General features: G+C 34.5%; 1 protein-coding gene and 1 pseudogene across 1 annotated transcript in view; both read left to right on the top strand.

Annotated features, from left to right (window-relative positions):
• The window catches only part of RSPO2 (R-spondin 2), a 155,210-nt gene that overhangs the window by 72,496 nt on the left and 68,951 nt on the right, over positions 1-13,763 (top strand). Inside the window, exon 3 of the mRNA XM_011369456.2 lies at positions 3,591-3,779. Coding sequence (XP_011367758.1) covers positions 3,591-3,779 — 189 coding nt within the window. The remainder of the gene's footprint in view (positions 1-3,590; positions 3,780-13,763) is intronic.
• On the top strand, positions 8,415-8,538 carry LOC111745240 (annotated as a pseudogene).

The following is a 13,763-nucleotide window of genomic DNA, read 5'->3' as shown; positions in this document are numbered from 1 at the left end:
AATAGTTCTTAATGGTCCTGATCTTGACCCTTAATGCTTTGATTCTTCTTTGGTCCCTTCTCTGAAAGGTAGACTAAGCCCTGGTTTTGGGATGTCTCTGGAAGAGAAACTGTAAGGTCAAATTAGGGTCAAAGGCAGGTAGAGCATCTTGTGGAACTGAAATCTATATGGATCTGCTACAAGTAGCTGTAAATACATTGGATGATGAATTATATATTATTAGTAAAAGATGGGTGTGGTATACAAGGTGCTTTGTTGTATAGCTGCTACTCTGAAAACTTATTGCTTGATGTTGGTTTTTTTATGCAATAAAGATTATATGTAAGGTGAACAGAATGCAGCCTCAAAGCTAAAAGTTTGAATAATTGATGAGTCTTCTATTACTTCTTGCTTTCTTTTGTGGGTTAACCCAATAAAATGAAGTCACTGTGACCTTATATATCTTATTATATTTATGGCCTTGCTTGGTATAGTTGTAACTAAAAATTACATGAATTTTTAATATTTTAGAAATTATAATGAGATTTTAGATTGTATCATTTCTGAATTTTATATCAGGGTTGGAAACAGTATTTTCTTTCTTTGAAGTTACCCTTTTTTTATTACCAGGTGTAGTGAATGTCATAAGGTTCATATATCAATTTTAAGTTGCTATTTGAACATTTACTAAGTACTATCCCCTCTTTGTCTCTCCAATACGACATTTCTGTTATTTAAAAAAAATACATAAAAGTAAAGAGTATCTTATAGACAAACATCCAATATAGTCTATAAATCCTCAAAAGAGATGTGATTACAAGTAACTACATTATCCTGAAGTTATTGTATGGCCTTCCTTCCAATTTTTCTTCTTTAAAAATTGAGATATAATTTACCTATAAATTATACACGTTATTTATAAAAAATACACAGGTCTTAAGTGCAGTTTGATGACTTAATATATACATTCGTGTAGCTAATATCCAGTCAAGATGAGAACATTTCCATCACCTCCCATAGTGGATTAAATAGTGTCCCTCACCCCCAAAGTCATGTCCACTTGGAACCTCAGAATGTGACCTTATTTGAAGATAGGGTTTTGCAAATACTATTAAGGTAAGGATGAATCTGAGATCATACTGGATTAAGGTGGGCCCTAAATCCAATGAGGATGTCTTTATAAGAAACAGAAAGGACACACGGAGTCACACAAGGAAGAAGGCTGCGTGAAGATGGAGGCAGAGATTGGAGTTACGCTGCCACAAGCCGAGGAGTGCTTGGGGCCTCCAGAAGAGACCAGGAAGCATTCTTTCCTAGGGCCTTCGGAGAAAGCATGGCCCTACTGACGCCTTGATTCCAGACTGCTAGTCTACACAACTGAGAGCATAAATCCTGTTGTTTAAGCTGCCATGTGTGGTAATTTGTTCAGGTAGCCTTGGGAAACTAATATACCTGCCAAATATTCCACTGCCTGTTTCAGTCAGTCCCTAAACCTCAAGGCATTTAGTGTTCTAATTTCTGTCACCATAGATTAGCTTTACATGTCCTTGACAGCAATATAAATAGAATTATCAGAACATACTTCAATTTTTTTTTTTTGGTCTGGCTTTTGCTGAACAAAATGTATATGCGTTTCATTCAAGGTTATGTCTGGATCAGTAGTTTAATCTTTTTTTTTATCATTAAAATTCATATCATGAATAAATCACAGTTTATCCATTCTGTTCATGAACATTTGGATTGTTACCTCCTACTCATATTTTATACATTTATTACATCTGCTTGTACCTATCTTAGAAGTTATATATTACATATGGTTCGGAAGTTATATATGACATCTGGTGTAAGAGTTATATATTACTTTTTTTGTAGTTGCTATCTAGAGTTTTAGCAAGTACATTTAACTTAACAAAGTTTAATTTATATTGGTCTTCATCACTTGTAATAAAGAAATTTTGAGTGCTTTAACTTTGGCTTCCCTCAAGTCTTCCATGTTATTGCTGTTGAATATAAAATATGTATTATTTTTAAATAGTGGGAATTAATCATTATTTTTTTTAAATCGATACTTTTATAGGTATACCAACATGTTTCTCAAGTGGTTTGATCATTGTTGCTTATTACATTCTACTTCCTTCTTGGTTCTGTTTTATTTTCCCCAATATATACAGCTTATTAGTTCTTTTAGTGAGTGTTTCTGAATAATAAGTTCTTTGCCTTTATTTTGGCTAAAAATATCTTTATTTTGTCCTCATTTTTAATCTATCATTTAATTACTTATAGAATGATAGTTCGATAACTTTTCCCTAGCATGTTGAAGATAATATTGCATTGTCTAACACTTGAAGTATCTGGTGAGAAGTCTTCTGGAAGTCAACTTTTTATTCCTTTTCAGGTAATCTGCTTTTTCTCTCTGGTTTGACGTCTTTCTTTAGAATAAATATGCTGTGTTCCAATGCAGACTGATCTGTTTAGGTCTCTGAATTTTTCATTTAAGAACACATTCCTTTCTTTAATTCTGGAAACTAATTAGCCATGACCACTTTGAATATTATCTTACTCATTCTCTTAATTTGATTCTGCAACACCTAATAATTATGTTTTGGAACTTTTTCATTTTACATGCTTCTTACCTTTTTTAGCTTTTCATCTTTTTTTTTTTGTGCTATAGTTCTTTAAACCTCCAGTTAGTTTCCTCTCTTCTAGTCTACCGTTCAACTTGTCCATTGATTTTTTTCAGTTTTAGAGTTTTCATGTCTTTTTAATTTTTGCATTATTTATATGATACTGCTTCTTCCTGTGTGATTTCTAGTTCTTATTTTATCTCTTCAAATATTCTAAAGATACTCATTTAAAAATCTTTCTCAGATTGTTCTATTATTTCTGATTCTTTAAGTATGAAATGTCTTTCTCACTGAGACTGATGACTCCTCTCAATGGGGGTTTTCTTGTATATGTAATTTGTTCATTTTGATCTTAAAATGTTTTTTTACAAAGGTCCTAGATCTCAGAGTTGTAAAAAAATTTAGGATAGTTTTATGTTTCTTTCCTCATGGATTTTTCTGGGTTCGGACAAGGTTTTTTGTTACCCTCTTGACTCAGGACTCCTTACTGTCTTGGTCAGTTAAACTTGGATCCCACACTTCGCTATCTTGCAGATTTGGGGTACTTATTTCTCATAGGTTATGTTTTCTCTCCTATGCTCACCCTAATCCAGGGTTGGAGTCCTTCCCTGGCTAGTTGGAATAGGAGCTTCTAGTACTTATTTCATGAACAAACCACCCTCATAACTCCAGTCTACAAAGAGAGCCAAATGTCAGCTCTTTAAATGCACCTTTCTTGGTCTGGATTCAAGACCCTGGCATGAGGTCTACCTCTGTCTGGTCTAACGTTTCATTGTGCCACTCAATTTGAGCTTCTAGCCTCTGAATTTCCTCTTTGTTTCTAAGTTTGGTTTCATATTAATCATTTTTCTTGAGGGTGGTGGATGATATTTTGTTTAGAATCCCTGATTAAAGTAAAAGAACAAGATGTCTTCTCTGCATGTTATATTGACCAGTAATCTTATCATATTCATGTTTAAACATGTTTTTTGTTTTTTTCTTTTACAGCTAGTTATGTATCAAATCCCATTTGCAAGGGTTGCTTATCTTGTTCAAAGGACAATGGATGCAGCCGATGTCAGCAGAAGTTGTTCTTCTTTCTTCGAAGAGAAGGCATGCGCCAGTACGGAGAGTGTTTGCATTCCTGCCCGTCAGGGTTCTATGGACACCGAGCCCCAGATATGAACAGATGTGCCAGTGAGCAATCGACTTTTGTCGACCCTATTTTACTGTTTATGCAACTTAGGAAGAGCTAAGTTGAAATTTTTGACTGAAAAAAAAAAAGTGTATTTTTAATATGCTGTAGAACTATTCTAAGCTTAAACTTCAAAAATTTAGTAGGGTGGGATAAGAACACTTTTAACTTATCTTTTATATAGAGGTATATTGCACTCACACAGTTTTTCTTTCCCTCTCTCTTTTTTTGATTAAGTATTTTTCCATAACAAACATCTCAAACACAAGCTTAGTAGGCAGATCTTTGTAAGGCATACTTACTCAGCACTTATAGAAAAAAAAAGGGAATTTAAATACCTTTTTACTGGGAACATTCTCTCCAGTTTACTGCAGTGTCTTAGTTTCTTTTTCTTCTACCTAATTTGTAATACCTTATAGTCTAATTTGTAATTCATGCATTTTAGATTTCTGTAAAGCACCATTACTGATAAAAGATGTAACTAAAATATTTAGTTTACTTCAAAGTATTCTGAGCTCTAAATTTACCAACTTAAAAAAAGAAAAAAGCTTATTAAGGAATGGCATTCTTACATATATACGTAGGAATGCAGGTACAATTTTTCATCTTTTAATCCAAAAATCATTCACAGAACATTAGGTAAATAGTAAAAATTGGAATTAAAAAAAAAAATCAATGAGGTACCAAAAGAACGTCTGTTTCTTTAAGGAGTTCAAATTGAGGGGATACAGGGGATAAAGAAAAGGGGAATGTGGAGTGAAATGACAGATGGGTAAGAAGTTTAATCATAATTCAATACAATAAGTGCTAATCAGTAGGCAGCCATTGTGCTATGGGAGTAATTTAATTATCTCTCATTAACACACTGTGTATGTGACTATTAAATCAGCTGAGGTCTTTGGATAGGAAGGGAGTTTGACTTGTTTCATCCAATGACAATATTATTTTGGAAGATGGCAGAACTAGTGGAGGGAGGTTAAATACATTCTAAACAGAAGGAACCACACATGTGTAAAAATAATGTTCTCAGGTAATCAGTCTCATCTGAGGTGCTGTTGACATTTTGTCAAGGCTCTTTGTTCTACATCGCATGGATATTTATCTTCCTTAGTCCCTGCTTATTAAATGTCTTTTGTGCCCTCAAATCCCTGTGACAAGCAAAAATGTCCCCGGACATTTTTAAATACTTCCTAGGAGAGCAGTACCTATCTGTGGATAAGAACCATCGAGCAGCATGTGCTTAATGAGAAGTGTGGTTGAAACTGAGGATGGGAAGGGAGGCTGAGTACAATTGATGAAAGTTCTTAAGTACTATGCAAAGAAATCTGGATATTACCCAGGGGGTTCAGACTAAAGAAATTGCTTTATTGAAGGTAATTATAGCAGAAGCAAGAGAGGTGTATTGAAGAGAAATAGAAAGTAGAGGAATGCTACTGTAGCAATCTCAAAGTAGAAATAGTGTTCCAATGAAAGCTTCGGGGGTAATGAATTCCAGAGACATTTAAAATAGAATCAATAGGACTTAGTAACTAATTTCACAGAGTGAAGAGAGAGTCAAATTTAATCCTGAGGTTTCTAGCTAAGGTGACCGAGTGGATACTTTTGTCATTAACACAGATAGAAGTATATAGGCTTACAGGAAATTTGGATCTACTTCCCATTTCATGGATTTTTTTTTTTTTTTTTTTAGATTAATAACTAGAGGAGCACAACTCCCAAGAAATATCAAGAGACTGGCCAATTTTTGCAAATATGTACCTTATCCTTAAGGTGTCTGATTTGGGCTACCTAGCAATTTGTCTCTCATAATATTTGAATTTCCATGGACGGATTGGTCTGTCTTGAAATGGAGTCCTACTCAGATTGCTTTAGACCCCCCCTATAGGAAGATTTGAGTCCATGAACATTCTGTGCATTTTTTTTTTTTTCATTTCAGACTATCAGTACATAAGGAAGATGAGGCAGGAATGTAGATGGCTCTAGGAATTTATTCCAAGTTCTAGGCCTAGCATTATACATGCTGTATATGGATGATAGGGTGACCATATAAAGTGTCACTCAACCAGGGACATCAGGGAGTGAAGGAGGCTGCTGTTAAACTGTGTAGGGGCATTGGGTATAAACCAGGACTGTCCTAGGCCAACTGGTATGGCTGGTCACTCAGTAATACCTCATAGTGTATCAACGGGTCTTCCTTAGAGAGATGCTCCCAGGCAGGGGTTAACATGCACTTTTGGCTGAGGATCCCTTTTCTCAGGAGTGGAGAAAAGAACAGTGGCTATAAATCAGACTTGACAAGAGAATCTCCGTGTGTGAATGGGTTTACAACAACAGCAATATTTATTGTAATTAATGTTATAGTTTACTGATCTAGAGGAAATCATTGCTTGTCTGGTACAACAGGAAGTGCTTATTAACAAGACTCCTGTGAAGCAAAGTGGAAGTGGAAAATTATTTCTTAATTCTCAGTGTATAACTCTGGATGATCATGGTTCTTTCATACTAATGATTTGTGTTTTTTCATAGATACTTTGTGTATGTTGCATTGTTACTTGTATTCTATTCCGAGGATGGGACAGATTTAAATTGGAAAAGCTATCACAGGGAATCTGAAATCGTATCCACTTTTTGTTTTTTTTACAAGATTATGGCTCAACAGTAGAGAAAAAAATTATACTGCAAGCAACAATAGCTTTAAAAAAATTCTTTAAGTGAAACTAGAATAAGTAAAGCAACATCTTTCTCCAAAGGAAGACTGTCTTAATGAAATGTTGGCTAAGGATGGCTTCTTAGTCCTTACAGAATGGAGCTTATGAAATTCAAACATGCTTATAAGAAACAATTTGATAGTCATTTGAGGCATACTGTGAAAAAAATATATACACTTGTGGATGCTAAGAGCTGCTTTTGACTCTAATATTTCTCTTAGATTCTTTTTTTCATTAATCGATAAATTCATTTATATAAAAAAGCTTAATTTCGAAAATCATTATACATATATTTTTTAGAAGATTTAGAAAGTAATAGACCTTAAGGAAAGCACAAGCAAAAATAAACAAACAAAAAAAAACACTACTTGAAGATAAAAGTTAACATTTTGGCATCTATCCTCAACATTTTGTTTTTGTGCATAGTTATGTCTTTTTCTCCTTACAAATGTATCATTTTTCTATTTCATAACGTGTTTTAATGGGTTATGAATATTTTTTATGTCATTAAATATGGCTGTGTGCATTCTCCTGAATGGATATACTGTAATATATTTAGCTAATTATCTATTGAAAACTTGATTTTAGTTTTTTACCATTATAAGCAGTTATATGAAGAATATCCTTACATACTGATTCTTTCTCTCACACACATGTAGTTTTACACATTCGTCTGATTTATTTTCATAAGAAATATGTGTAAACAAAATACATTTTTTTCAGCTTTATTGAGACATAATTGACATGTAGTCATAATACATATTTTAAAGACTTTTGATATATATTGCCAGATGGACTTCTAGGAAAGTTATACCTATTTACATCTTCACAAATAGCAGACATTTTCCTTTGGATCTCACCAACACTGGACATTATTTACAAGACGTATAAAAATGTATTTTTTTTGTGGTTTAATGTGCTTTTCTTTGATACAAATGAAGATAAACATTTATTTTTCACATGAATATTGGCATTTTAGGATATTTACTAGAACCTCTGGCCTTTTTTCTCTATTTGCACAACTGTCTTCTTGTTAGTAGTATTTAATTTTTTTTTAAATGAAATATCTATGTTCACAGATCATAAATGGAGAGTTCAATGACTTATCAAAAAGTGGGCACACATACGTAACTGCCACTCAGATCAAGAAGTAATGTTAGCAGCATCCCAAGAATCCTTATTGTATTTCTTCCCAATCATTCCCATCTCCTCATTCAAACAAAACTATTATCCTGACTTGTAACCAAAACTCAGATAAATGATTTTTCATGACACTAGTTATAGTAACTACAAATTAGAAATAACCCAAATGTCCAAACAATAGCATATCTAAAAAAAAAAATAGTATGTTAAAAAAAAAGAAATATCCAGAAGTAGAAATGAATGAAATACTACAAAATAAATGAATCTTACTTTATAATGTTGAATGGATGAAGCTATAAAAACATACATTTCAAAAATAGGTAAAATTAATCTATGGTGCTAGAAGGCAGGATTGTGGTTCTCACTGATAAGCATTTATTTAACAACTACTATGTGCTTGTTTTGGTACTAGATAACTGGAGACACAATAATGAGTAATGAGTGCCTTTGAGTTGCTTGTGGTAATAGTGCAGTAATTCTCTACCAGGGTGTGATTTTGCCCCTTAGGGGACATTTAGTAATGTTAGGAGACTTTTTTGGTTATTACAACTGGAAGGATGCTACTGGTATCTAATGGATAGAGGCCACAGATAATACTAAACATTGTACAGTGCACAAGACAGGCCTCTGCAATAAAGAATTATCTGACCCCAAATGTGAGCAGTGTTGAGGTTGAGAAAACCTGGTTTAGTGGAAAACACAGACAATTCAGTATATTATATGGTAAAAGCTACTAATTATTTAGCTTCTGTTCTGTGCCAACTACTCTATTAGAAGTACTTTTTCATCTATGGCCATGCCACCCTGAATGTGCCCATTCCGAGATTGTCTGATCTCGGAAGCTAAGCAGGGTCAGGCCTGGTTAGTACTTGGATAGGAGACCACCTCAGAATACCAGGTGCTGTAGATGTTAAAAAAAAAAAAAAAAAAAAAAAGAAGTACTTTTTCTCATTTTGTTTTCAAATAAGTGTGCAAAGTAGGTTATAGCATTTGTTTTATGGATGAAGTTACCTAAATCGAGTAACACACTTTCTAAAGGTTGAGGTAGATTTCACCCATGAAGGAGATGACACTTATGAAGACGGTGAGCATTTTCAGAATTATTAGGATTAAGATTTATACGTAGAAAAATTTACATGCTGTTGCCAGTAATGAGTTGTAAAGCTTAAATGAAAAGTTTTAAACTATCGATAATAAAAAGATACTTTAATCAGCCATGCTAAAGGAATGCTGAATTTTATTATTTTTTATTTTTATAAAAGTGATAAAATCATCTCATTTGAAGAGATAATCAAAGAATTTACAAAAACGCAGGGTAACAAGAATTATAGACATTAGGTGGTTAATTATTAAAATGTTATTTTGGGGGCTTTTGTCAGTTTTAAAATCTTTTTAATTTGTTGAGATTAATATTTTTCTGAATAAAAATTCAAAATGTGTAAAAAATAAAGATTTATAGATAGAAAAAAGAAAAAAAAACACATGAAAGTATAGAGTCGTACACGCAAAAGTCATCCATTTTGAAGTAAAATGCAGGTGGTTGAGTACAGCTCCATGGTGTAACCAGAACTGATGCAGATTAGATTGGTGGGGACTAGATAATGGCAGGCTAATGTGCTAAATTTAGGTAATATAAACATCTACTTGAAAGCCATAGGTAGTCAATGAAGGATTTTAAGAGAATGATAACATTATGGTTTTTGGAAATATTTTTCTTTTGGCAGCACGAAAGATGAGTTAGAGTCAACAATGAAAGCAGCAAGATCAATAATCTAGGTTTAAAATAAAATGAGAACAATTATCTCCTTATTAGACTGTCCCTGGACAATCTATCTAAAATTTCGACTTTCTCTATCCTCATATTTCCTTTTGTCCTTCTCTTCTTTAGTCCTCTCTTCTTCCTTCCTTCTCTCCCTTCTTTTCCATATACTGTATATTTTATTTACCTATCCACCTCTCTCACTAGAATGCAAGCTCCAAGAGGGAAGGGATTTTGATCTGTTTCGTTCAGGCTCTTGATATCCAGAATAGTGTCTGACACATAGTGGGTGCTCAATAGTGTTTGTTCAGTGAATAAATGAATGAAGAAATGGAGGAATGAAGAGACATATTGAGAAAAAATCAATAGAACTTGATAATCAATTGGAGGATGTTGAATGAATGTGGAAATTAAGATTATTCTTATATTGGTTTGGGAGCTGAAGAGTGGAATTTATTATGGTACAGAATATAGGAGGAGGAGCATATTTGTTGGGGAGAAAGGTCATGGTGGTGGAGAATGGTTGATTTGAGGACATGTTGAACTTGGGTGATATGAGACTTCTGGGGAAGGTGCCCAATGAGCAGTTAGATATACAGGTCCAGAGCCCTCTGGGGAAGGCTGAACTGAATCATTGGCCGGAAGAAAATATCAACCAAGGAGGTGGGGGCAGAGGGAGTTCTGAGGATTCAAGGCTGAAGAATGCTGACATTTGCAGCAAGCAAAAAAAAGCCTATGGAGAAGGCTGTGACAGAGTCACCAGGAAAATAGAAAGAAAATCAGAGAACAGTGTCCCAGAAGGAGAAGTAGAAAGACTTGAGAAGTAGCAAGTCATCAATGTCAAAGTTGTACTTTTAAACAATAGCTGTTGACCTTAATGCGAGTTGTTTTATTGTTATTATTTGGGCACTATCCTGATTGCTATGATTTTAGGGAGTGCATGTAGACTTAGGGAAGTAGCCACTGTGATTGTAGACACTCTCTTCTTTCTCTTCACTATGAAGCTTATTGAAAAGGAGTTTATGATAGGTAGAGGCTCCTGAATTGGGAAATAGATGTGTGTGCATATAGGATGGAAGGAGACTTGAGCCAGATGAGATGGAGAAAGAGGAAGATGATTAAGGAAACAAGAGCACTTAGTCAATTTTTCATGTATAAGAAAATAATACATATACTTTTTTTTTTTGCCTGAGGGAGTATACTTTTAAAAGTAATTTGTAAACAAAAATTACAGAAATGAGATATTTTGTAATTCTGTATGCAGTAAATTTACTACTTTTATTTTAACTTTCTACTACATTTTATGATTCTGCCCTTGTGTTGGCACTTTTTGAAAAATGTGCTTTAGGTTAAGAGAATGCTATAGTTGTTTTTTTTTTTTTTAAATGAAATGATACAGATTTAGAAACTAGTCATTTTGAACATATAAGAAATAGTTCAATTTAACCATCCCTTAATTTGTGAACTCCAAGACCAGTATTTAGGTGTTTTTAAAGAATTTCTACATGTCAAGACTGAGTGCTTTTTGAAACACCTGCCATTCTTAAAATATGCATTTTAATGATGCATTTTTAAAAAAGGTGTATCTATTTAAAGTTAACAGGAATATGTTTTAAGTAGTTTTAATCAAACCTGGACAACTGTGAACTATAAGTGAGGGTACACACATAATTCTTGAATATATAATGTCTATATAATGTGTGTTTAAAGATCTATAAAGATGCAGACCTTTAACGAATATGTTGATGCAACTTCAGTATTTGTGGGATTATAGAAGAAATAAAGCAAAATTAAAGAATGGCTACCTAGAAATACTTACAAATGGACTGAAGGCACAATTGAGTTGCATGTTAAACTGACACATAATTAGACAACAGTATTTTATAGCACCATTACATAAAATGCCACTAAAGCACAACAGGCAAATAGGGTAGGTGTATCACACAGTAGTTATAACAGGGGTCAGAGGAGGGAGCAGTTAGTGGTCAGGTGAGAATAGTCATGAAAGACCATGGAAATCATGGGACTTAGCTATGTCCTCTCCTTCCTTCACCATCTAGCCTGGATGGCTAGGTAGCAAAGAGTTAGTGGGCATTTCAGTGTCCAACACCTGTTAAAACACTGATTGCTGGGTCTCCTTCCCCCCACCCCAGTGTCCTCATCTGTAAAAACCAGAGGAGGCTATGAGATCATTGTTCTAACATTCTGTGATTTCTATGAATGCCTTTAGAAATTACTGCCTTTTGCTCTGTGATAAGTAACCCTTAATAACCCTGTGATAGGTAAACATTTATGTTTTACTATTGAAAAGACAAGCTGAGAATGACTTAGAAACCTACCCAAGGGCACAGTATGATGCAGAGCTGAGAATGAGATCCAGGAGTCTCTCTGACTCTTAATTCCTGTTTTTTTGTTTGTTTGTTTGTTTGATTTTGTTTTGTTTTTGTTTTTTATAATCGTGCCATGCTGCTTCTCTTGGAGAAAACAAAATAACACAAAGCATATTGTTGGATAAGTTTTAGGATATGCCCTTTTTTGGGGGAGGGGGGAGAGGGTGTTGAGCAGGTAGGTCTTGACTTTTATTTGGCATACTTTGGAAGGGCATTTTCTGAAGCTGGTTTCTTCTCCAAAGAGGGACCTAGCCCTATGGGCCATGCTGCTGATGGCCCGCACGTAGTTAATAGGTTACTGCCAGCTGGAGAAAGCTCATTGTCCTGAAGCGCTTTACATCATTAAGAAAGGGCTGCTACCAGCTAGTTAATAGCCCGGCCATAACCCGATAAGGTTAAGGAATAGTTCTTTAAAGAGACAAAGAGGATGGGACGTCCTGTTGTTCTCTTACAAGATAATTGAGATGCTATTACACATCAAGTCCACTGATCCTTAGACTTTCTTCTGAAGAAAACCCATCTCTTCAAGAAAGCTGGCAAAATTTTGATGTATCTTTATATCAAAATAAAACAAGACATTTGTCACTTTCAGTTTTAGTTTTAGGGGATAAAACAAAACATTTGTCACTTTCAGTTTTAGTTTTAGGGGATTGTATCCAAAAGCTTGGTCTACCTGGACCCTGTGTCAGTGTTTTTTCTAAACTGATAGAAATTTAATTATTAAATTTGTTATTTGGCAGATCTATCTATCATCATCTGTCCTTTCAAGCACTTATGCTCTGTTTTCTTCAGTGGGGGGGATTATGATGAATATAGTAACAATGGTGAGAGAAGAATTGTCACAGTATCTGGACATGGGGAGGCCATGGGAAATTTTCTGAAAACTTCGGCATGGCTAAGTGAAAGATTCACATGGAGATGAGGCTAAAGAAGTAGACGGGGATGTCTAACAAGAAAGATCTTCTGATTTATCTACTTTTTAAATGTATTGGAGTGACATTTGTTAATAATGTTATATAGGTTTCAAGTGTACAACTCTATAATACATCATCTTTATATTGCATTGTGTGTTTACCACCCAAAGTCAAATCTCCTTCGTCACCATATATTTGACCCCCTTTACCTCTGGTAACCACCATACTGTTGTCTGTGCCTATGAGTTTTTGTTTGTTTCTCTTGTTTGTTGCTTTGTTTTATATCCCACATATAATTGAAATCATGGTTCTCAGCTTTTTCTGTCTGACTTATTTTGCTTAGCATGATGATCTCAAGATCCATCCATGTTTTTGCAAATGACAGTATTTCATCTTTTCTAATGGCCGAGTAATAGTCTATTGTATATGTGTGTGCCACATCTGCTTTATCCAATTGTCTATCAAAGGACTCTTTGGTTGTTTGTATGTCTTGGCTATTGTGAATAATGCTGCTATCAATATCAGGGTGCATTTATCTTTATAGATAAGAGCTTTCAAATTTTTGGAGTAGGTACCCAGAAGAGGGACTGCTGGGTGATATGGTAATTCTATTCTCAATTTTTTGAGGAACCTCCATACTGTTTTCCTTAGTGGCTGTACCAATTTACATTCCTACCAGCAGTGTATAAGAGTTCCTTTTTCTCCCACAACCTCTCCAACACTTGTTATTACTTGTCTTGTTTTTAGTTTTTAAAGTACTTTCATTTAAAAGCACATCTTTTCATTGACTCCTGGCAGTCCTATAGTATTATCCCATTTACAGAGCAGTAACAGACATTCTGAGAAGTTCACTGACAAGTGCAGGGGTTGGCTGCCAAACACGGCATGGCTGAGACTATATCTACTTTTATCATCAAACCAGATGGGCAGACATGGCAAAGTTACCTTCACAAACACAGATCTCAGACCATAGGTCTAGGCATAAACGTTATGCAGGTTTCAGCCTCAATACATTGTATTTTAAAATTATTCTCCCTTCTTTCTCTCCACCTACCCCCTTCATTGACAAGTC

The sequence above is a fragment of the Pteropus vampyrus genome, unplaced genomic scaffold (assembly GCF_000151845.1).
Source record: "Pteropus vampyrus isolate Shadow unplaced genomic scaffold, Pvam_2.0 Scaffold149, whole genome shotgun sequence".
NCBI classification, from domain to species: domain Eukaryota; kingdom Metazoa; phylum Chordata; class Mammalia; order Chiroptera; family Pteropodidae; genus Pteropus; species Pteropus vampyrus.
This window is presented reverse-complemented; position numbering and strand designations above follow the sequence as displayed.